Source organism: Bos indicus, chromosome 9 (assembly GCF_029378745.1).
Source record: "Bos indicus isolate NIAB-ARS_2022 breed Sahiwal x Tharparkar chromosome 9, NIAB-ARS_B.indTharparkar_mat_pri_1.0, whole genome shotgun sequence".
NCBI lineage: Eukaryota > Metazoa > Chordata > Mammalia > Artiodactyla > Bovidae > Bos > Bos indicus.
In genome coordinates this window covers 95281665-95306826 of record NC_091768.1, presented here as the reverse complement: position 1 = coordinate 95306826, position 25162 = coordinate 95281665, and the positions used below count along the sequence as shown (strand labels likewise).

Sequence of the window (25162 nt, the reverse complement as noted above, 5' to 3'; positions counted from 1 at the left end):
TAAGTTTTACCAGCCCACACAAGCAGGTAACTGTAATAAAGCCTCATCAGTGCAAGCACAGAGGTCTGTTCAGTGTATAGCGCAGAGCCTGGGCTGGGGAGTCGGGCGTGCGGAATAAAGCCTCACCAGCGCAGGCACAGAGGTCTGGTCAGTGTACAGCACAGAGCCTGGGGTGGGCAGTCGGGCAAGCAGAGGGCCAGAAAAAGCTTCTCTGCAAAAAAGTAACAAAATCCAAGAACCCAGGAAACACTGTTCTCACAGTGGATGTGTTCCTATAAGGAAACTAATCCCACCAAGCATGGACGAATGCCTGTCCACTCTCAAGTGAAGAAAATCTCATTAAATAAAGAATAAGTGACTAACTTGCATGACATCAATAATAACTGTAAGAAATTGTTTTCCTGGAAAAAAAACATTCCCAAGTGTTTCAGTTGTGAAATCAGCTGATGACTAGATCTGACGTCTGCAGTCTAGTTATCCCGTGGCCAGAAAGAAGAGTAAAATCCTGCCGCAGCCCTTCACTAGAGTCTTCAGGGTGTCCGTGTGTCAGGGTGGGCACAAGGGGACTTTGCGCCTTGTGTGGAAGGGCAGTGAAAATAAGGGAAATGAGCAATGGACAGAGATACTGAAACGTCATCCTTCCTGAAAAGGAAAAAAGATAGAAGTCTTTGGAGGTTGCCTTTCATGATTCCCTTAAACAAAAATGTAGGTCTATAAACATTTACTCAAAATGAGTAAATCATTGCAGTACTCAGCTGCAGTGAATAATCCTTGCAGCTTAGGTAGGTTTTGAAATTCAGAGTTCCTGAAATTTTAGATGCTGAAAACAGTAGACACCATCAATATATGACAACCCCAGCAGGGTCTGGGTAGCACCTATAATAAAATATAAATATTTCTGCAGCTGACGTGATGGGGTGGTGACAATAAAAAGCCTCACATCAGTTCAGGTCTTGCCAGAAAAATCTTTTCCTTTTCAGAACCCTGAGACTTCACAACTGTGGATTAAGGACTGAGAACTCACACATAACACAAGTTCTAAGAAAATAAAGATATATTGAAGAAGAGTGGCAGAGCTCTGGGGTCCAATTCCAGCTGTTCTCCATACGAGCTGTATGAACCAAGGCAAAGCAGTTAACGTCCATAAACCTTAGCTTTCCGACCTGTAAAATGGGAATGATAGTATCTACCCCTAAGTCTGCTGTGGACACCCATGAGGAACTGAGGTTGGAAGGCAGCTGGAACCAAGTCTGGCCCTGGGCAGTGGGATGACTAACCACGGCAGTCTGCCCGTGACCTCTCCAGTTTTAGCACTGGGAGTCTCACACGCTGGGAAACCAGGATGGCTGGTCACCCTACTTGGCAGGCGCCCAATAAATAGGAACTATTCTAACATCAGCAACAGAAAGTAGCACAGGGAACTGTATTCAGTATCTTTCTTTTCCCACATGTATTCCAAGATATATTGAATATCTTATAATAAATCATAATGGAAAATAAATGAAAAAGTATTATATGTATGGATAACTGAACCACTGTGTTGTACACTAGAAACTAATACAACATTATAAATCAACTGTACTTCAATTAAAAAAAAAAACAGAAATGAAAAATAAAATTACAAAATGGAAAAATCACATAAAATAGTTTCAATGGTGAAATATGCATGCCACTGGGAATTATCATCACCTCTCTGGTGGTAGAAAGAATTCTAAAGCAGCAGTCCCTGGTGTGTACACCCTGGACGACGCCCTCACACGGAGATGAGCCCTCTCCAGAGGTGCAAAGTCAGACTCGGAGCTACAGTGGATGCTTTCCTGCCGGCCATGGAGACACGGTGGCCATGCTGTGGAGAGTGCCATGAGGCAGGAGCCTGGGCAGCTCTCGGGGCTGAGGGCTTCAGTCCTACAACTGCAAGGAACTCATTTCTGTCAACAGAAATGAACGAGTCTGAGGGCTACCCCAGCCTCAGAAAAGCTCACAGTCCTTACTGCCATCTTGCTTCCCACCCTTGAGACCCCACACAGAGGACCCAGCCAGGACTGCAGACCTACAGACTGTGAGATAAGAAGTGGGTACTGGGAACTACTAAGTCCATGGTAATTTGTTATGCAGAATCTAAAATACGTTTTCTAAGAGAGCGTCCAGTTCAAAATTACAGGTGTGTGTGTGTGTGTGTGTGTGTGCGTGTGAAAAACACAAGCATCTGTTTATAAACAGAAATTCCTTGCATAAAATCACATTTTTAATATGAAAAATTCAAATCCAAATTAAGTTTCTTACACAACTGAGACTTTCCATACACTGACTACAGCAGTATCAAATGGCACAATCACTTTGGAAAATCGTTCCGGGCAATTCGTACTAAAGTTAAACACATGCCCATCCTACGGCCCAGAAACCCGTCAAGAGTGCAGAGATCCACAAGAAGGCACACACAAGAGTCTTACCGGCACATTTCACCAAAATGGCCAGAAACTGGAAGCATTCCAAATGCCCACCAGCAGAATAGACAGACCGTGGTGCCCTCCTCCAGGGGGAGACTGAAGAACGCACGAGAGCACACTCGCGGCACACAACAGGGCTGTCCCTCACAGACGCCGCTGAGTGAGGGGAGCCAGACGCAGAGCCAAAGGAATGACTCCACTCAGAGCAAGGTCACGCACAGGCGCAACTGGTCTGAGACGACAGAAGCCAGAATCTCAGTCACCTCGCAGTGGGGTACAGGGCCTGAAAAGGGATCCCGGGAATGCCCTGCACCCCAATCTTGCTGATGGTTACACTTCAGATCGCATATGTAAATAATCACTGAGATGTACGCTAAAGGTTAATGCTAGCCACGGGACTGGAAAAGATCAGTTTTCATTCCAATCCCAAAGAAAGGCAATGCCAAAGAATGCTCAAACTACTGCACAATTGCACTCATCTCACATGCTAGTCAAGTAATGCTCAAAATTCTCTAAGCCAGGCTTTAGCAATACGTGAACCGTGAATTTCCAGATGTTCAAGCTGGTTTTAGAAAAGGTAAAGGAACCAGAGATCAAACTGCCAACATCTGCTGGATCATTGAAAAAGTAAGCGAGTTCCAGAAAAACATCTATTTCTGCTTTATTGACTATGCCAAAGCCTTTGACTGTGTGGATCACAATAAACTGTGGAAAATTCTGAAAGAGATGGGAATACCAGACCACCTGATCTGCCTCTTGAGAAATTTGTATGCAGGTCAGGAAGCAACAGTTAGAACTGGACATGGAACAACAGACTGGTTCCAAGGAGTACTGGAAAGGAGTACGTCAAGGCTGTATATTGTCACCCTGCTTATTTAACTTATATGCAGAGTACATCATGAGAAATGCTGGGCTGGAGGAAGCACAAGCTGGAATCAAGATTGCCAGGAGAAATACCAATAACCTCAGATATACAGATGACACCACCCTTATGGCAGAAAGTGAAGAAGAACTAAAGAGCTTCTTGATCAAAGTGAAAGAGGAGAGTGAAAAAGTTGGCTTAAAGCTCAACATTCAAAAAACTAAGATCATGGCATCCGGTCCCATCACTTCATGGGAAATAAATGGGGAAACAGTGGAAACAGTGTCAGACTTTATTTTGGGGGGCTCCAAAATCACTGCAGATGGTGATTGCAGCCATGAAATTAAAAGACGCTTGCTCCTTGGAAGGAAAGTTATAACCAACCTAGATAGCATATTCAAAAGCAGAGACATTACTTTGCCAACAAATGTCCGTCTAGTCAAGGCTATGGTTTTTCCAGTGGTCATGCATGGATGTGAGAGCTGGACTATAAAGAAAGCTGAGTGCCGAAGAATTGATGCTTTTGAACTGTGGTGTTGGAGAAGACTCTTTAGAGTCCCTTGGACTGCAAGGAGATCCAACCAGTCCATTGTAAAGGAGATCAGTCCTAGGTGTTCATTGGAGGGACTGATGTTGAAGCTGAAACTCCAATACTTTGGCCATCTGATGTGGAGAGCTGACTCATTTGAAAAGACCCTGATGCTGGGAAAGACTGAGGACAGGAGGAGAAGGGGATGACAGAGGATGAGATGGTTAGATGGCATCACCGACATAATGAACATGGGTTTGGGTGAACTCCGGGAGTTGGTGATAGACAGAGAGGCCGGCATGCTGCGGTTCATGGGGTCGCAAAGAGCTGGACATGACTGAGCAACTGAACTGACCCTTCAAAAATATTCCCTTTGCTGCTGCTAAGTTGCTTCAGTCGTGTCTGACTCTGTGCAACCCCAGAGACGGCAGCCCACCAGGCTCCCCCATCCCTGGGATTCTCCAGGCAAGAACACTGGAGTGGGCTGCCATTTCCTTCTCCAATGCATGAAAGTGAAAAGTGAACGTGAAGTCGCTCAGTCGTGTCCGACTCTTAGCGACCCCATGGACTGCAGCCTACTAGGCTCCTCCATCCATGGGATTTTCCAGGCAAGAGTACTGGAGTGGGGTGCCATTGCCTTCTATCCAAAACCACTTAATTACAATATAAGGTGGATTCCTCATAAGAAACTAGTGGACAGGGCAGCATGAATATGGTTAACAGGCTATGTAAGTACACTTCTTTTAAACACACTGCTCACTAAATGCTGGTTGAAGGAATTTCAAAGATAATGACCACATTTATGTTATCAGAAGCACAAAGGAATCTATACACAGGTATACATAGCATAATGTCCTCAATATACTATACCCAGCAGATGTGAAAAATCATGGCTCTTGTCCCACTAATGACTTCCTTCATTTCCGTCCAGTTAGTTCTTTTGTCTACCTCCGACATGGGAATACATGCTAGGTGTGAGGCCACCACCAAGCATGCAGATGTGAACTGTGCATGACCGAGTCAGCACCATGTCTGTGGTCTGCACAGCCCATCTGACCCCGGGGCAGGGACTCTGCCTGGATAAAGGTGACCACAGGCTCAGAGCGTCACAGGCAGGTTAGGAGCATCTCATCCAATCCCACACCTGGTCAGAACGCCACCCTGGGGTCCCTGCCAGGGAGCGGCCCACCAACCACGGCGAAAGGATAACGAGGGATGCTGGAGAGGTGATACAGGCCACCAGGAATTGGGTCTCCCTGGGAACACACACAGAAGACAGGGTTCACATCTGAGAAGTCTCCCCTGGCAGCAAGTCTGAGGACCTGGAGTCCATGCCGGGCGGGGCTTACAAACACCGCCCGTGACCAGACCGAAAGTGAAACAGAAGCCCGCTCACCTCACTATTGTGGCCTCGCAGGTTGAAGTTGATTCTCTGTGGAGTGTTTCTGTCCCGGCGACAGTGGCTGGAGGTGAAGGTCACCCCAACTACGCCGCGCCCATTGCCCGTGGCCAGCCAGCCCTCCTCGTAGTAGCGCCTGCGGCACACGGGCTTCTCCTTCTCACTCTTGGGGACACGGCCCTTCCAGGACAGGCAGAGGATGTTGGAGTCGCTGCACAGGACAGGCCCATGCTCCACCGCTGCATACATACTTTTTTTGGAAGAACCGTTTTACTTAAAGAGCAAGGCTAAATGCCGAAAAATTTAAACCAATTGCTCTCACTGACTGGTGTTAATTCTGTGGTTGGCTTGCGCTGTTTAGCCTGACCCCTTTAATTGAAACTGACCTCATTCTAATTAGAAGGTCAGTATTTTAGAAAGCTCCACCAAATGCATAGTGAAAAATTCCTCTATAAAAGATGATGGCAGTCTGCTAAGAAAAGATAATGCTTAAAAAAAAACGTGGCGGCCATTTTTATTTTCAAGTCCTTAGAGGAAGCGCCGGGTGACCCTTTGGAGAAAGAGCATCGTTGACAAGTGGTGATAAAGAAACTGAGTGTTCTTTTCACTTGGTTCTTCTTATTCAGCCTGAGATTCCAGTTTAGTGTAATGTGATTCCAGACACAAAGGGCTGCAAATACATAGATTTCAAGTAACTTAAGGCTTAAAGAATCCCTCGAGCTGGAGCGTCCCCTTCAAAAGTTCAGATACAGAGGCAGAACACACGGGATCATCTTCTTTCTGAAGCCACCCTCGGGCTTGCTTTCTCAGCTAGACAAATTTCTGCTGCTAAAGCTGAAGATTGCATAAAGGGAAAAAGGCACACAAACCGTGCAAAACAGACTAGAGTTTGTGCAGACAGCAGTCCAAATTTTAGGAGGAAAAAAAAAACTCTTTCCTCGCTGTTCAGAGCCAGAAACCTCCAACTTCAGAGCCCAACCGGGCTTCCCAGAAGGTGGCTGTGTCCCCAGGGAGGGCCGTGACACAGGCTGACGCAGCCCTGGGGGCCATAGAGGCAGGCGAGGAAGCCCCTGCCCCCAGCAGAGCCAGGAGGTTCCAGGGCTCTACGGGAGCGTGGGCCTCCAGTGAATCTAAACACGTGTGTGGACAAAGGGTAGCCCAGCTGGGCTACAGGAGGTCTCCGTACTCCCTCCCCTAGTCACTCCTCCCCTTTCTGCTCTTAAGGATGACGTGCTTTTCCATCTTGAAGGGAAAAAACTAATCCCAGAATTAAGTCCATGAACTGGTCCCCCTTTTACATGCAAGTATGCCTGGACTCAACACGGGAGAGAACCCCTTAAAATGGAAACACAGGCAAGAGTCAGGTTCTTTTCTCACTGTCTCCCTGAAGAGTGACTGTGCTGTCTGAAGGGCACTCTCCTGACCACCTTCAGAGACCGTCTCCAAATGCCCCGGGTACAGTCCAAGGAAAAAAGCTTTACAAGGATGCGCCTTGATAATTATTTTGTGATTAGCAGTTTCAATTGCTACCTTAAGGAACTATCCTACAGATACAGGCAAGAAAAAGGGAAATAATAAATTAAAATTTCTGGACTTTTTTCAGTTAACTGAAAAAAGGCAAAGGAATCAGTTCATTGTTCAAACTTGCCCCATCACACCCTGGCTGGCCTCCTCCAGTCATAAGCACACAGTGAGAGCCACCCTTCAGTCCTGAATCTTAACGTCTGTCCAAATCACCAGACCCACTGAAAAATAAAGCGCAAAAAGCACGGCACACTTCCACCTGCAAAGCTTGAAATCACACTTCCCCCTCAGTCACCTTCTCACTTAGTTCCTTCTTTAAACTGGAGAGGTATTTTTGAGGCTTGATCTGTGCAAGCTTTTTTTTCTCTTCTTTTTGCAAACTTTCTTTACCCGTGAAGACCATATGGAAAACTGGCCATTAGTGATGTATTTCTCTCCCCGGGCTCCCAAGCCCAGTGGTGTCAAGTTGCTCCATCTGATTCTTAAATTAATTTTCATCAGTTGTAAAACTCTTCAAGAGAGCACAAGAATGAGCCTGTCTTCTCGTGTAAATGTGTATGTATAGAAAGAAAGTTTTAAATATACATAGACACACACTCTTCAAATGGCACACAAAACATCTGTTTTCCCAGTTGTTTCACGAACCATCAGATTAATCACAGCTTGAAGGCCCTGGAGTCTGACAAATCTGTAAGACAAAATGGGACACAAAGAAAAAGAATTAAAAATACTGAAGAATAGAAGTTTTAACACACTTTTACTGATAAACATATGAACATAATATAATAACATAATAATCACTGTAACTGAAATCAGAGACCCCTCTGGACACACACGTTTACCAAATGGAGCTACAGATGGGTAAGATTTCAATAGTAAAAGAGCACTCCACGCAGACTCACAGGCAACACGCACCATAAGGAGCCGGATGCCATGTGCCATTTACTAAGCTTGCCAGTAGTTGTGCAGAGTGAGTGAAACAACACTGCGCTGTCCCTTCCAAGACTGGGAGCCCTGAATGTGCGCACTTCCCGGCCAGAGGTCGCCATCCTGAGCTAAGCGACAACCTCAAAAAGGAGATGGAAGAGGCTCCAGCAAGTTATCTGAAGGGATGTTTTCACTTTCAGTAAAAGCTCTTCCCTGAAGACACAAGGCAGAGAGAGCCTTTAAAACTCTCCATTCGTGACTGCCGGCAGGTCACAGAGCAAAGCCCAGCTGTCTCGGCTTTTACGTCGTCTACTAGCAATAAAGTTCCAGAGAATCTATCTCCAGCAAACCCATTCCTTCCTGTTGCCTTTGGTCCGGCTCCACATCATATCCACAGAAACACTGGATGACTTGCTCCCTAACCGCGCCCCCCTCCCGTCCCACCTTCCAGAGAACCCTCAGAGTGATCTTTCTAAAACTCAAGGCTGCTCAAAGAGCCTGAACTGTTCTCTCACCTCCCCCGCACCAGGCCATCCCCCAGAGAGCTAGCTGAAATGTACAGCCCAGCCCAGCCCCACCCCCATACCTGGCACTGGACCTGGATATCTGCATCTTTAACAAGTTCCCAAGAGATGCTGACGCTGCTGGTCTGGAACCAGCTTTCAAAGCCACTGGCCTATGAGGTCAAGTCCCAGCAGGACCCTTCGCGATCTGATTGCATGTGTCCTCCTCTGCGACAGCCCCCACACGCGGCCTGTGTTCAGCCCTCAGCCTCTGGCCATTCCCTGGACTGCGTCCCCTCTCCTTCTTGTTGCCATGGCCTGTGCTCCTTTCCCAAGCCAGGCCTGCATCTTCTCTAACACCTACTACACAGCACCTTTCCTGGGAAGCTTCCCAGAGACCCCGTGCTAACCCGCCAATAGCCTTCATCTTGCTTCATCCTGACTCTCTTCCCTGCACTCCCAGAGGCTGGGAACCTACCCTTTTCGTCCCTGACACAGAACTTAGCACAAACAATTTACTCAATGGAAGTTTCTCAGAGGATGCAGGCCAAGGTAAGGCAGAAGCTACAAATAATTTCCTTGAGATACCCTAATTCAAATGAGTCACAGTACATATACTTCCTTTGTGTCTAAAATCAAAACAATTCAATTCTCTCAGGAAGCACTTGTACCTGAGGGGGAAAAAGTAAAAACAAATGCTATCAAATTCAAATGAATGCTATGTTCTTCCTCCAGAAATTCTAACACCATGGTACAATATTCCCTTAGTCCCTACCCCTGGCTGCAGACAAGCACCAGAGGGGAAAAGCAAAAGCAACTTCTCAAGACCCAGCAATTACTAATGTTTAAACCCACATTAAACATGACAATGTATACCATCTGTTCCCTCACATCCTCCCCAGACAGGAAGTGGTCCATAACATCAAAATTACTTTCAAAATAATACTAAGACATTATAAATCTTCTTCACTGCATCACAATTTCTATCAATGGTGCAAAAGCAACAGTGGGGCCAACCACCAGCCCAAGGGCACAGACCAAGGCCCAGCATCAGCTGGTACCAGGGCTCGTCAGATCTTTTAACATGCCACCCACGTTAAGGATGTTCTTAATGCAGAAGTAAAAATGATTATTATTCGGTCTCGCCCCTTGAGGACATGGTTGTTCAGCACTCTGTTTCAGACAGTGAGTCTTACACAGCCCTTGTGCAGACTGCAGCACTATGGGCAACTGGGGAGAAGCACTTGTGCTACAGCTTCAGTGGTGGGCTGAGCAAACCGCCTTCTTCATGAAATATACCATCTTTACTGGAAAGAAGGACTGACAAATCATGGCCATTCAGGCTTGGGTCTTTGGCAGACACTTTTTTCTTTAACATGAACAAACTGAGCTGTCACTGATGGTATTTGTTGCCAATAATAAAAGAGTTTTCAAGTTAAAATTGTGGGAAAAACAGCATCTATCATTCTGTGCTTGACAGAATCCCAAGATTTAAAGATACTCTGCAAGCAAAAGAAGGTGGTATTGATATAGGTGAACTTTTGATAGCAGACTTCATATTTCATAGTGTGTCAGTATTTGGAATATTCACATAGCTTAAATCAACATTTTTCAAATGACCAATGCATGTTGATAACAATTATACTTACAGAATCATTCAAAGTGCAAAAAAAGACAAATGGATTTTAGTATAAATAAGTATGAAAAAGTCACTAATACATTTAAAATTCCACATTGCTACTAACCTTTTAAGAAACTACCACTTGTTGAGTTCTGGTGGAGTAACAAAAATATCCATGATTAGCTGAAAAGACTATTAAAATACTCTTTCCTTTTCCAACCACATATCTGTGTGAGGTCAAATTTTCTTTAGACATTACAACAAAACAGTATATTGTAACAGATTGCATACAGAAGCAGATATGGGAATATAAGCAGATATGGGAATATAACTATCTTTTCAGTACGTTTAGACCATTTCAGCTTTATTGACTATGCCAAAGCCTTTGACTGTGTGGATCACAATAAACTGTGGAAAATTCTGAAAGAGATGGGAATACCAGACTACCTGACCTGCCTCTTGAGAAACCTATATGCAGGTCAGGAAGCAACGGTTAGAACTGGACATGGAGCAGCAGACTGGTTCCAAATAGGAAAAGGAGTACATCAAGGCTGTATATTGTCATCCTGCTTATTTAACTTATATGCAGAGTACATCATGAGAAACGCTGGACTGGAAGAAGCACAAGCTGGAATCAAGACTGCCGGGAGAAATATCAATAACCTCAGATATGCAGATGACACCACCCTTATGGCAGAAAGTGAAGAGGAACTAAAAAGCCTCTTGATGAAAGTGAAAGTGGAGAGTGAAAAAGTTGGCTTAAAGCTCAACATTCAGAAAACTAAGATCATGGCATCCGGTCCCATCACTTCACGGCAAATAGATGGGGCAACAGTGGAAACAGTGTCAGACTTTATTTTTGGGGGCTCCAAAATCACTGCAGATGGTGACTGCAGCCATGAAATTAAAAGAAGCTTACTTCTTGGAAGGAAAGTTATGACCAACCTAAATAGCATATTCAAAAGCAGAGACATTACTTTGCCAACAAAGGTCCGTCTAGTCAAGGCTATGGTTTTTCCTGTGGTCAAGTATGGATGTGAGAGTTGGACTGTGAAGAAAGCTGAGCACCGAAGAATTGATGCTTTTGAACTGTGGTGTTGGAGAAGACTCTTGAGAGTCCCTTGGACTGCAAGGAGATCCAATCAGTCCATTCTAAAGGAGATCAGTCCTGAGTGTTCTATGGAAGGACGGATGCTAAAGCTGAAATTCCAATACTTTGGCCACCTCATGAGAAGAGCTGACTCACTGGAAAAGACCCTGATGCTGGGAAGGACTGGGGGTAGGAGAAGAAGGGGACGACAGAGGATGAGATGGCTGGATGGCAGCACTGACTCGATGGATGTGAGTTTGAGTGAACTCTGGAGTGTTGGTAATGGACAGGGAGGCCTGGAGTGCTGCAATTCATGGGGTTGCAAAGAGTCGGACATGACTGAGTGACTGCACTGAACTGAGACACTGAAGATATTGTACCAAAATGTGAGATACTCTTCTCAGTAAAGTTTTCAGTTAGAAAATACAGCTATTTTTCCATAGAAAATAGATTATTTATAATTTTTAGGTTTATTTTTAAATGAGCTAGTAAATTTTTTTGCTTCTCAGTTTTAGTTTCTAATACAGTAAATCAGCAGCTCACACCCACATTGGAGGAGGAAATGGCAATCCACTCCAGTATTCTTGCCTGGAGAATCCCATGGACAGAGGAGCCTGGCAGGCTACGGTCCATGGGGTTGCAGAGTCGGACACAAGAGACTGAGCACCAATACCCACATACTCAAAGCTCTTTTTGGACTTCAATAATTTTTGAGATACAAAGGGGCCCTAAAACCAAAAATGTTAAATATCACTGACATCCCAACTCTCCAGAATGCAAGCCTTAAAAACTTTATTGAAATAAAGTATCAGTATGTAGGATAAATTTCCATAGTAAAAGCACAGACAAAAGTGTTTCATTTTGTGTATGTTGCTATGGTTTTTAACCAAACTTTTAAAATTAAAAGCTCCATATATGCTAGACAAATAAGACAGCTATTTTAAAGAAAAATGGCATGCAACTTTATTATTTTTCAAATGGATAGTGGCTATCAAAATCTAACAACAAAAGAACACATAGTCTCCTAATTACTGAAAGGCAGGTGCCTATCTTTTATTTTTTCATTCTCTGCTGCTCTTAACTCCATGTAGTCCTTTATTTTGGCTTCATTGCTGCTCAGGCTTTTCTGCAGTTGCAGCAAGCAGGGACTACTCTCCCGTGGCAGTGAGCCGGCCGCCCGCTGTAGCGGCTTCTCTTATTACGGGGCACGGGCTCTAGGGCTGGAGGCTTCAGGAGCTGCAGCTCCTGGGCTCCAGAGCACAGGCTCAGTAGCTGCAGCACATGGGCTTAGTTGCTCCGCAGAATGTGGGATCAAATCCCCGTCCCCTGCACTGGCAGGTAGATTCTTTACCGCTGAGCCACAGGGAAGCTCAGCTTTTCAGTTGCTAAGTTGCGTCTGACTCCTTGCAACCCCATGACCTGCAAGGCCCAGGCTGGTGCCAATCTTAGTGCTACCATTAATAGAAACAGGCTATGTGGGACGCTCTCCTTCTTTCTGTCTTATTTTCTCATGAGAAAATAAGGATATAACTGATCAGTTTCTAGGGGAAGCTGATTTTCAAATCAGCACTAATAAAAGGGTTTGGTATAAAAAGGTTAAAAAGCAACTATTCAACTGAAAGCAATGACTCAAAACAAATATTTGCACATGCACATCCATGTTCAAAGCAGCACTATTCACAAAAGCTTGAAGGTGGAGGGAACCCAAGTGTCCTCAGACAGATGAGTGGGTAAAGATGTGGAAACACATACAGTATTATTCAGCCTTAAAAAGAAATTCTGACACATGCTACATGGATGAAACTTGAAGACATTATGCTAAGTGAAATAAGCCAGATACATAAGGACAAATACATATGTAAGTATGATTCCACTTATATGAAGAATCTAGAGCAGTCAATTTCATAAAGACAGAGTAGAATGGTGGCTGCAAGGAGCTGGGAGAGGGGAGATTGGGGCGTTCTTATTTAATGGGTACAGAGTTTCAGTTTGGGATGAAGAAAAAATTCTGGACCTGGCCAGTGGTAATGGTTGCATAAAAATGTGCATGTACTTCTATTAAGGTCATTGTTGTTGAACCGTACAGGTAAAAATGATTAAAATGATAGATTTGTTACGTACTAATATATCTCACCTCGATTTTTAAAATCAGGTGATTTTAAAAATCTATTTTCTAACTAGAATTATCTCACTACGGGTTATTCTGGTTTATCTGATTCCTACTTTCCACCAACACAGATAAAATTTACTATTGGGGGGGGGATAAAAATGCATTTTTCATTTTTTTTAAATTATCAGAATTAATGTTAAACATCAGAGATAAACTGGGGGAGATGTTTTTCATTTAGACAATTTTGATAGAAATGGATTCATTAAAAGCTATAAGGCTGTCACGACTCTGGAAAACTGCTGGTGTTAGCTAGTACTACTGACGATGTGAATGCTCTGCAAGCAGCAATTCCTCTCCTGAATATGTGCACCAGACAGAGCCTTCAAACTCTCCAGGGAATAAATAAACAGCCATTTATAGCAGCAGTGGCATTTACATTAGCCAGACACTGAAACAAACCTCAATGGATTGTGTGTGGTATACTCTAACAACAGAATTCTATACAGCAATGTAAATAAACACTACACAGAAGAGGAGGGAATTTCACAGGCACAATGCTGAGCAGAAGGACCTTATGAAAGAATACTTACAACATGAATTCATTCACATAAAGTTCAAAACAGCCAAACTAATTTATCACTTAAGACTGCATAAGTACAAGTAAAATTTTTAAAGCAAGGCAAATATAAAGCAGTAGACTAATTACCAGAAAAGGAGAGGGGCTGGAAACTGCGATTAGGGAAGGGCACACATGTGGTCTTGCAGGTCTGGATCTGGGTGGCAGTTTTGGGGTGTTCCCTCTGTCATTGTTCTTTACGACCTCTGTGTCTGACATATTTTTCTACATGGATGGTATATCTCACAATAAACAGATTTAACACCTGTGAACTGTATTAGGCATCAGTCCTCTGAAGCTTTTAGATAAAGGGGATGACAAGATGGTGGAGGAGCAGGTGGGCATGGAGTACTTTCTCTCCACAGATGCGTCAGGAATACATCTTCAGAGCTAAGGATCTCACGGAGCACCAGCTGAGAATGGGCAGGAGTCCCTGAGCACCAGAAAGGCTCTGTAGGATGGGGATTTTAGACAATTCAAATCAATTATTAAGGAGTTTTTTTTTTTTAGTTATAATCAGTATTCTCTCAATTTATAAAAACCCAATAAAGAATCAAAAAATGCTATTCTAGTTCTCAATCTAAGTGTCTTAGAATAAACAAAGAAAATACATACTAACAGGAACAAATGGAGATAAGAAATTTTCAGAATAAAGCTCTGCTGCTGCTACTGCTAAGTTGCTTCAGTTGTGTCCGACTCTGTGCGACCCCATGGACTGCAGCCTACCAGGCTTCTCTGTCCATGGGATTCTCCAGGCAAGAACACTGGAGTGGGTTGCCATTTCCTTCTCTAGAATAAAGCTCTATTTCTTCCTAAAGTATAAAATTTTAAGACAGGAATTAAGCAGAAGATTGAAATGAGAAGCAAAAAGTAGATTTGGGGAAAAAACATACAGATGTTGCTAGACGAATGCCAAATACAAAGAAAAAATTAACAAAGCAGAAACTTTTGAATGAAATATTCCAAACAAGCTTAAGCTGAAGCTTGTGATTATAAACTTGTTTGCGGGTTTGAGAGAAGAAGAAGAAAGAAAAATGAGTTTTCCTGACTGGTGATATAAATTAAACACACCCCAATTTCTAGAAAAGAACCTCTTGATAAAGGTGAAAGAGGAGAGTAAAAAAGCTGGCTTAAAACTCAACATTCAAAAAACAAAGATCATGGCATCTGGCCCCACCATTTCATAGTAAATAGATGAGGAAAAAATGGAAACAGTGACAGATTTTATTTTCTTGGGCTCCAAAATCACTGTGGACAGTGACTGCAGTCATAAAATTAAAAGACGCTTGCTCCCTGGAAGAAAAGCTATGACAAACCTAGACAGCATACTAAAAAGCAGAGACATTCCTTTGCCCACAGAGGTCTGTATAGACAAAGTTATGGTTTTTCCAATAGTCATGTATGGATGTAAGAGTTGGACTATAAAGAAAGCTGAGTGCTGAAGAATTGATGCTTTTGAACTGTGGTGTCGGAGAAGACTCTTGAGAGTCCCTTGGACAGTAAGATCAAACCAGTCAATCCCAAAGGAAATCAGTCCTGAATATTCATTGGAAGGACTGATGCTGAACCTGAAGCTCCAATACTTTGTCCACCTGAGGCGAAGAACTGACTCATTGGGAAAAGACCCCGATGCTGGGAAAGATAAAAGGCAGGAGAAGAGGGCGACAGAGGATGAGATGGTTGGATGGCATCATCGACTCAATGGATATGAGTTCGAGCAAGCTCCGAGAGATAGTGAAGGACAGGTAAGCCTGTCCTGCTGGGGTCACAAAGAGTCAAACAGGACTGAACAACAACAACAAATTTCTACTCCCTGGATGGCGGCTCTGCTGCCTCAGCTGCCTGCTGCCTCAGACCGGCTCCAGGCAGGGTGGAGGGTGGGTGGCTTCCTCCACCCCAGGGCTCCCAGGCTGTCACCTTTCCAAAGACAGCAAAGGAGCCTGAACTCCACATTTTTTTTTAACTACAATGACCTGCATCTAATTACAGTCACTCTTTTCCCTGGGGAATTTTCCACAACCCACAAGTATCAAAGGAGCCCAAGGCAGTTCTAACTGGTTACTAGTTTCAACAGCTGCCTTGAGGCTAGTTCAAATTTGCCTTCCAACACTGCCTTTAAGGTAAACTCTCAGATGGACCTAAAGAATAATACATTTAGTGAAGTGAGTGAGAAAGAGAAAAACCAACACGGTATACATTATCACCTATCAGTTCAGTTCAGTCACTCAGATGTGACCCCATGAACCGCAGCACGCCAGGCCTCCCTGTCCATCACCAACTCCCAGAGTTCACCCAAACTCATGTCCATTGAGTCAGTGATACCATCCAACCATCTCATCCTCTGTCATCCCCTTCTCCTCCTGCCCTCAATCTTTTTCCTCCTGCCCTCAATCTTTTCCCAACATCAGGGTCTTTTCAAATGAGTCAGCTCTTCGCATTAGGTGGCCAAAATATTGGAGTTTCAGCTTCAACATCAGTCCTTCCAATGAACACCCAGGACTGATTTCCTTTAGGATGGACTGGTTAGATCTCCTTGCAGTCCAAGGGACTCTCAGGGATCTTCTCCAGCACCACAGTTCAAAAGCATCAATTCTTTGGCACTCAGCTTTCTTTATAGTCCAGCTCTCACATCCATACATGACTACTGGAAAAACCATAGCCTTGACTAGACAGACCTTTGTTGACAAAGTAATGTCTCTGCTTTTGAATATGCTATCTAGGTTGGTCATAACTTTCCTTCCAAGGAGTAAGCATCTTTTAATTTCAGGGCTACAATTACCATCTGTAGTGATTTTGGAGCCCTCAAAAATTAAGTCAGCCACTGTTTCCACTGTTTCCCCATCTATAATCACCTATTTGTGGAATCTAAAAAATAAATGAATGTATATAACAAAATAGAAGCATATTCACAGTATAAATAACAGACCATTTACCAGTGGGGAGAGGGAAGGAGGAGGAGCAAAACAGGGGTAGGGAATTAAGTGGTACAAATTCCTGTCTATAAAACAGACAAGCAATAAGGATAACACAAGGTACAGCACAGGGAAATACAGCCATTATATTATTATAACTTTATATGGAACATAATCTATAAAAATATTGAATCACTACACTGTACACCTGAAGCTAATATAATATTATAAAACAACTATACTTCATTTGTTTAAAAAAATCAATGTCAAACAGTCTATGGGGCAGGAGGTGAGGCGGGGGAAGACAGGGGTACCTCAGCAGTCACTTGTCTCTTGGCTGCCATGTGAAAAACCTAGAGCACCACTGCAGAGATAATGGAGTTTAATAATGATTTAATATATTTTGCTGTTATTCTCTAACTCTTAATTCTCAAAACATGCTAGTGAGATGATAACTAAAGATTTGAATGCACACTTGTGCCCAGGCTTATTTACAAGATGAAATCTTACTACAAATGTGTGAGTGTCAAACCATTTTCCTGTTGATTGTTCACTTCAGAGACATTTTCCACAGAAAAGCTGTCTTAGTCCAAACAGCACTAGCTCCTTTCGATGCTCGTAGCACACAGAAGCACTGCCCAGACTCACAGGGCAAGAGTCTTCCCTGCTCGTGGTACAGCTGTTTTTGTGTGTAATCCATCACATCTACTAAACCACAAACATCTGATTCCCATTTCTCTCTCACCTGCAGTACCCACCAGTAGTGCATTTAGTGTTCAATAAAGTGTTAGGTACAGTGCAGCGCCCCAAACAGTCTTCTAAGAAAAAAGGAAGCAATAAATGCTGACTGAATGCTCTTCATAAACCCAGTCATTAACACCAAACATTCAAATCTGAGCCTTTTGCGAGCCTGAGGCACTGCAGCCCGGGCAAGTGAAAGAATTTGGGGAGACGGCGAGGGTCCGAGGCTGTGTTCAGAGAACAGGGAAGAGAGACATTTTGGGGGAAGGTTACTCCTATTTACTTTCTGTGCCTGATTTCTACTGCCAGTTCTGAGAACATGAACCATCTGTACAGAGAAAGGAGGGCATGGAGACTGCAAGACAGACTGATTACAAGCTGAAAAGAGAGCGGGAGTTAGATACTTCTGAGGATGAACCCACATCTGAAACTTAGATGCTAAAATACTGAGGCACCATTTACAGGGCTCACTGGTATCAAAAGTCAAATGCCTTCACCAGCAAGGGAGAGCATCTCACTTACCACAGTCACAAGGACCAAGAAACTATCACTCCTAGTGTCATGTGGGTGCAGAGAAATGAGAGACAATTTGGTGATATAATTCAAAGACTTAAAATGTGACAAACCATTTGATTCAGCAATTCTACTTCTGAAAATTTATCAAATGAAAATAATCTTCTACAAAGATATAGCTATAAGGGTTTCCACCACAGCATTTTTATAAGAGAAAAATCTGAGATAACTTATATGTCCAAAATGGAATATTAGTTCAATAAATGTTGGTAAAGATATAATGCAGAAAAATATGCACCCACCAGCAACTATATTATAGATGACTAGGGAGTGATATGGTAACATGCTCTCAACAACAGAAGTAAAAAGTGAAATTACAGGTTACAGCTCTGTAGGGCCTGCCCACTACTATGTAACTAAATCTTGAGTAAATTACAACAAACAAAATTTGTGCTGGACTTACAGGAAACCATGAGAAATATCTGAGGAAGGCACGCATGGACGCGTGGGCGCAGACAGACAGACAGACAGACACACACACACACACATAAATACAGGAGAAAGCTGGAGTTATCCAGCAAATGCAGACATAAGATACATATTTGTCCAGAACTGTCTGGACTAATGCTGTTATAAACAGTGGGATCAGAATTAGGTGCCTAAATGTCCCAGTTTCCCTGGAACTGTGTCACTTTCAGCACTGAAGATCCCACATCGCAGGAAACCCCTTAGTCCTGGGCAAACCAAGCCGCTGGTCACACTCTCAGGTACTTGAACTCTGGCCCAGCCTCAAAGTGGAGAGCCTGAACCTGAAGGACCAATATTCCCCAGGGCCCACAGTGGAGGTCAAACCTGCCCCAAGGAAACCTGAACTGTAAAGCATGAAGTGTAAGAGGCTCAGAGTGAGCAAGTCTGAGAGATAAAAGTCTCAGGGGACCCACTTCGGTAACTTTTACCTCCAGAAGCTCAGCAGGTCCTCACAGTAAATCTTGAAGAAAAACGTCCTGGCTGCTGGCAGAGGAAGGGGAAAGGAATCATCTGGAAATACAGCAGAGCACTCTGCTCTTCTTAACAAGGCCTCCTCTACAGAAAAACTATTTAACCAGGGCCTAACCAATCAGGATTTTCTAAGAGCAGAAGTGACCTGGGAGCAGAGACAGACCCAATTCCAGACCACCCTGGCCAACCTGCTCCACCTAAGCAGAGGGCAGGGAAACAGAAAAATACGTGAGGACGGTCCAGAGGTAAAGGCCCACACAGACAGACCAAGTCCTGGGGATGTCACGGACAGCATGGGCGTTACGGTAATGACACTCCATTACAGACCTGACAGGTGCCAAGAGAGTCAGTCTTAAATCCTGTCACTACGAAACAGAAATGCCAATTATGAGAGGTGATGGAAGTGTTAAGTCACACATTCTGCGATATAGAAGTGTATCACATTATCCCTATACACCTTAAACTTATACAACGTTATGTCAATTATGTTGGAAGAAAAAATAAAGAAATGCAGGAAAAGGGCGGGGGAAGGGGAACAGGGAAACTTGGAAGTGACAGAACTGCTCCATGTGTTGATATGACGCTGGTTATACAACTGCTTATGCTTCTCAAATTGCACAGAGCTGTACACTAAAACAGGCGAATTTACTGTATGTAAACTGTATCTTCATTTTCAAAACCAGTGTCTGGCATGGAGTAAATGCTACACAGTGTTAGTGATGATTATTAATGTTGCTGCTGCTGCTGCTAAGTCACTTCAGTCGTGCCCGACTCTGTGCGATCCCATAGATGGCAGCCCACCAGGCTCCCCTGTCCCTGGGATTCTCCAGGCAAGAACACTGGAGTGGGTTGCCATTTCCTTCTCCAATGCATTAAAGTGAAAAATGAAAGTGAAGTCGCTCAGTCGTGTCTGACCATCAGCGACCCCATGAACTGCAGCCTACCAGGTTCCTCCGTCCACGGGATTTTCCAGGCAACAGTACTGGAGTAGGGTGACTGTTGGGGGCCAGAGTGAGGTACTCCGCCCGTGACAAAGGTCATGAGGAAGGAGGCTCGACATACGCAAAGGCGGGATCGAGCCTCAGGAGTCCCCCTGGAAATCCTCGAGCGTCTACCCCCATAACCAGAGCCTGCCTACTTTACTACTTTGTGCTCTCACCTACACCTCTGACTTTACGGGGGGCTGTCCCCCACCACCTCTTTCGGAGAAGGAGTTAACCTAGAGCTCCAGTCAATAAAAACTCTTGGGTGTGACAAGAGTGTTTTAACCTACAAACTCCTCTGAATGTTCTCTAGCCTGCCTGACAGGCTCATCCGGCCACATGTGATTGCTCACAGCCTCCCAACCGTGAGAGGCACGAGATGCTTTAAACCTTCTAAAAACAGGTTCCTTAGAAAAGTTAGAAAACTATTAGTATAAGTATAATGGGCTGATTAGAAATTGTATTGGTGAAGGGTTTTTCATTTGTTGAGCCAATGTTTGTTGCTAAGTCTCCACATCCCCTGCCCTTACACACATTAATGAATATATAGAAAAAATAAGTATTAACCTTTGATATTAATCACGTTAGACCTTAGGCTAAATAAATTCTTTCCTTAACTAAAACCCACTACACCCTCACCCTGTAGGAATGTAACTTTACTTGGGTGGCGTCTGTTTTGAGAATAATCAGCCCTGGAGAAATAAGTGTCCTGATTGACTGACCGCTGTCACAAGGAGAGGGTCGTAAATTGTCAGCAGGCCCCCGTGGCCAGAAGATGATGTAACACCCCTAAGACCTCTGTATACATTTGTGTGAAGCACCTGATTTTAATAAAAGTCAGGACTGCTGTCCCCACGTGACTTTTGTATAACATCTTAGTGTATAAAAACAGACTCTGGAAAATAAAGAATTGGGATCAGTTTCTCGAAATACTGGTCTCCCCATGTCGCTCTCTCTCTCACTCTGGCTGAGTCTCCATCTGGAGCGCGGAACCCACCATGCTTACTAATTATGCCTGGGCTTCTAAGATCCGACCGGGGAGGCCTCAGTGTCTCCTCTCCTTCGGGAGAACGGAAGGACGCCTGCGGCCTACGTAAGTGGTGCAAACTTCTTGTCTTGAAGTTTTATTGGTCTCCCGCGTAAACCAAGCTACTCAGCCTCTTTTCTCCACTGAATTTTCCTACTGAGCTATCCTTATTCTATTACTCTTTATATCTTTAATTAATATCTAATTGAAGCTATTGTATCCTGATCCTCGCCTATGCCGTCTCTCCTTCGAATACCCTGGATCAGCCGGGGCTGGTCCCTGGCAGGTGACACTGCCTTCTTCCATTAATGTTGCTACTGTTACGTATCAGGCACTAAGTTGGGTGCTAAAACCACAATGCTGAGCAAATAGAGATGTGCTCCTACCACCAAGGGGCCAACAAGCCCAGTAATGCAGATGAGATATTAATCAAATGCTCATGGTGAAGACAGAAGCCACAAAGGGGAGGTGTGTGATGTTCTGACAGCAGCAACCTGAAGGAAGAGGAGATGTCAAGTCCACAATGGAAGAGATGGTGGAGGCAAAGGGAGGATTACAAGCAAATGGGACAGCGTGTGCTAAGACCATGGCGAAGGCCAAGAGAACACAGTGCTCCGGAGAAAACTGAAAGAGTGCAAGTGTGGGAACTGTTCACACCTAAAACCACAGTGAGACATCACCTCACACTCAACAGGACGACTAGTATAAAAAAACACTGACAGGGATGTGGAGAAACCAGAATGCTTACATATTGCTAACAGGACTGCACAATGGCATAGCTGCTATGGAATATGAAGTTTCGAAAAAAAAAAAAAATACAACCACCATCAGTTCCCTTCAGTCCAGTTGCCCAGTCCTGTTCGACTCTTTGCAACCTCATGAATCGCAGCACGCCCGGCCTCCCTGTCCATCACCAACTCCCGGAGTTCACTCAGACTCACGTCCATCGAGTCAGTGATACCATCCAGCCATCTCATCCTCTGTCGTCCCCTTCTCCTCCTGCCCCCAATCCCTCCCAACATCAGAGTCTTTTCCAATGAGGCAACTCTTGACATGAGGTGGCCAAAGTACTGGAGTTTCAGCTTTAGCATCATTCTTTCCAAAGAATCCCAGGGCTGATCTCCTTCAGAATGGACTGGTTGGATCTCCTTGCAGTCCAAGGGACTCTCAAGAGTCTTCTCCAACATCACAGTTCAAAACCATCAATTCTTCAGCACTGAGCCTTTTTCACAGTCCAACTCTCACATCCATACATGACCACAGGAAAAACCATAGCCTTGACTAGACGGACCTTTGTTGCAAAGTAATGTCTCTGCTTTTGAATATGCTATCTAGGTTGGTCATAACTTTCCTTCCAAGGAGTAAACGTCTTTTAATTTCATGGCTGCAGTCACCATCTGCAGTAATTTTGGAGCCCCCCAAAATAAAGTCTGACACTGTTTCCACTGTTTCCCCATCTATTTGCCATGAAGTGATGGGACCGGATGCCATGATCTTCATTTTCTGAATGTTGAGCTTTAAGCCAACTTTTTCACTCTCCTCTTTCACTTTCATCAAGAGGCTTTTGAGTTCCTCTTCACTTTCTGCCATAAGGGTGGTGTCATCTGCATATCTGAGGTTATTGATATTTCTCCAGGCAATCTTGATTCCAGCTTGTGTTTCTTCCAGTCCAGCGTTTCTCATGATGTACTTTGCATATAAGTTAAATAAACAGGGTGACAATATACAGCCTTGACATACTCCTTTTCCTATTTGGAACCAGTCTGTTGTTCCATGTCCAGTTCTAACTGTGGCTTCCTGATCTGCATACAGATTTCTCAAGAGGCAGGTCAGGTGATCTGGTATTCCCATCTCTTTCAGAATTTTCCACAGTTTATTGTGATCCACACAGTCAAAGGCTTTGGCATAGTGAATAAAGCAGAAATTGATGTTTTTCTGGAACTCTCTTGCTTTTTCCATGATACAGCGGATGTTGGCAATTTGATCTCTGGTTCCTCTGCCTTTTCTAAAACCAGCTTGAACATCAGGAAGTTCACAGTTCACGTATTGCTGAAGCCTGGCTTGGAGAATTTTGAGCATTACTTTACTAGCATGTGAGATGAGTGCAATTGTGCGGTAGTTTGAGCATTCTTTGGCATTGCCTTTCTTTGGGATTGGAATGAAAACTGACCTTTTCCAGTCCTGTGGCCACTGCTGAGTTTTCCAAATTTGCTGGCATATTGAGTGCAGCACTTTCACAGCATCATCTTTCAGGATTTGAAATAGCTCAACTGGAATTCCATCACCTCCACTAGCTTTGTTCATAGTGATGCTTTCTAAGGCCCACTTGACTTCACATTCCAGGATGTCTGGCTCTAGGTCAGTGATCACACCATCGTGATTATCTGGGTCGCGAAGATCTTTTTTGTACAGTTCTTCTGTGTATTCTTGCCATCTCTTCTTAATATCTTCTGCTTCTGTTAGGTCCATACCATTTCTGTCCTTTACTGAGCCCATCTTTGCATGAAATGTTCCCTTGGTATCTCTAATTTTCTTGAAGACATCTCTAGTCTTTCCCATTCTGTTGTTTTCCTCTATTTCTTGCACTGATCGCTGAGGAAGGCTTTCTTATCTCTTCTTGCTATTCTTTGGAACTCTGCATTCAGATGCTTATATCTTTCCTTTTCTCCTTTGCTTTTCGCTTCTCTTCTTTTCACAGCTATTTGTAAGGCCTCCCCAGACAGCCATTTTGCTATTTTGCATTTCTTTTCCATGGGGATGGTCTTGATCCCTGTCTCCTGTACAATGTCACAAACCTCATTCCATCGTTCATCAGGCACTCCATCTATCAGATCTAGGCCCTTAAATCTATTTCTCACTTCCACTGTATAATCATAAGGGATTTGATTTAGGTCCTACCTGAACGGTCTAGTGGTTTTCCCTACTTTCTTCAATTTAAGTCTGAATTTGGCAATAAGGAGTTCATGATCTGAGCCACAGTCAGCTCCTGGTCTTGTTTTTATTGACTGTATAGAGCCTCTCCATCTTTGGCTGCAAAGAATATAATCAATCTGATTTTGGTGTTGACCATCTGGTCATGTCCATGTGTAGAGTCTTCTCTTGTGTTGTTGGAACAGGGTGTTTGTTATGACCAGTGCATTTTCTTGGCAAAACTCTCTTAGTCTTTGCCCTGCTTCATTCTGTATTCCAAGGCCAAATTTGCCTGTTATTCCAGGTGTTTCTTGACTTCCTGCTTTTGCATTCCAGTCCCCTATAATGAAAAGGACATCTTTTGGGGGCATTAGTTCTAAAAGGTCTTGTAGGTCTTCACAGAACCGTTCAGCTTCTTCAGCGTTACTGGTTGGGGCATAGACTTGGATTACTGTGATATTGAATGCGGCGCACTAAGCGCAGGCGGCTGCGACCGGCGCACTAAGCGCAGGCGGCTGCGACCGGCGCACTAAGCGCAGGCGGCTGCGACCGGCGCACTAAGCGCAGGCGGCTGCGACCGGCGCACTAAGCGCAGGCGGCTGCGACCGGCGCACTAAGCGCAGGCGGCTGCGACCGGCGCACTAAGCGCAGGCGGCTGCGACCGGCGCACTAAGCGCAGGCGGCTGCGACCGGCGCACTAAGCGCAGGCGGCTGCGACCGGCGCACTAAGCGCAGGCGGCTGCGACCGGCGCACTAAGCGCAGGCGGCTGCGACCGGCGCACTAAGCGCAGGCGGCTGCGACCGGCGCACTAAGCGCAGGCGGCTGCGACCGGCGCACTAAGCGCAGGCGGCTGCGACCGGCGCACTAAGCGCAGGCGGCTGCGACCGGCGCACTAAGCGCAGGCGGCTGCGACCGGCGCACTAAGCGCAGGCGGCTGCGACCGGCGCACTAAGCGCAGGCGGCTGCGACCGGCGCACTAAGCGCAGGCGGCTGCGACCGGCGCACTAAGCGCAGGCGGCTGCGACCGGCGCACTAAGCGCAGGCGGCTGCGACCGGCGCACTAAGCGCAGGCGGCTGCGACCGGCGCACTAAGCGCAGGCGGCTGCGACCGGCGCACTAAGCGCAGGCGGCTGCGACCGGCGCACTAAGCGCAGGCGGCTGCGACCGGCGCACTAAGCGCAGGCGGCTGCGACCGGCGCACTAAGCGCGGCCGAGAGGAGCTACCCCACATCCGATGGGGTCAGGGGCAGAAGCCGGGAGGACCCCATGCCCCCAAGGGCAGCGGCCAAGAGGAGTTACCCCACGTCCGAGGTCAGGGGCAGCAGCCCAAGGTGCCAGGCTGCGAAAGTGCAGGAACGGCAGAGAAGAGCTACCCCATGCCCCCATGCCGGAGGCCAGGGACTGCGGCCGGGAGGACCAACCCCACGTTCAAGGAGCCCTGGCTACAC

General features: G+C 45.0%; 1 protein-coding gene across 4 annotated transcripts in view; it reads right to left on the bottom strand.

The window, feature by feature from the left end:
• Window positions 1-25162, bottom strand: part of TULP4 (TUB like protein 4) — a 199318-nt gene that overhangs the window by 134469 nt on the left and 39687 nt on the right. For all 4 annotated transcript variants that reach the window (XM_070796447.1, XM_070796448.1, XM_070796450.1 and 1 more), the window contains exon 2: window positions 5235-7449. In XM_070796447.1, coding sequence (XP_070652548.1) covers window positions 5235-5486 — 252 coding nt within the window. In that variant the 5' untranslated portion in view covers window positions 5487-7449. The remainder of the gene's footprint in view (window positions 1-5234; window positions 7450-25162) is intronic.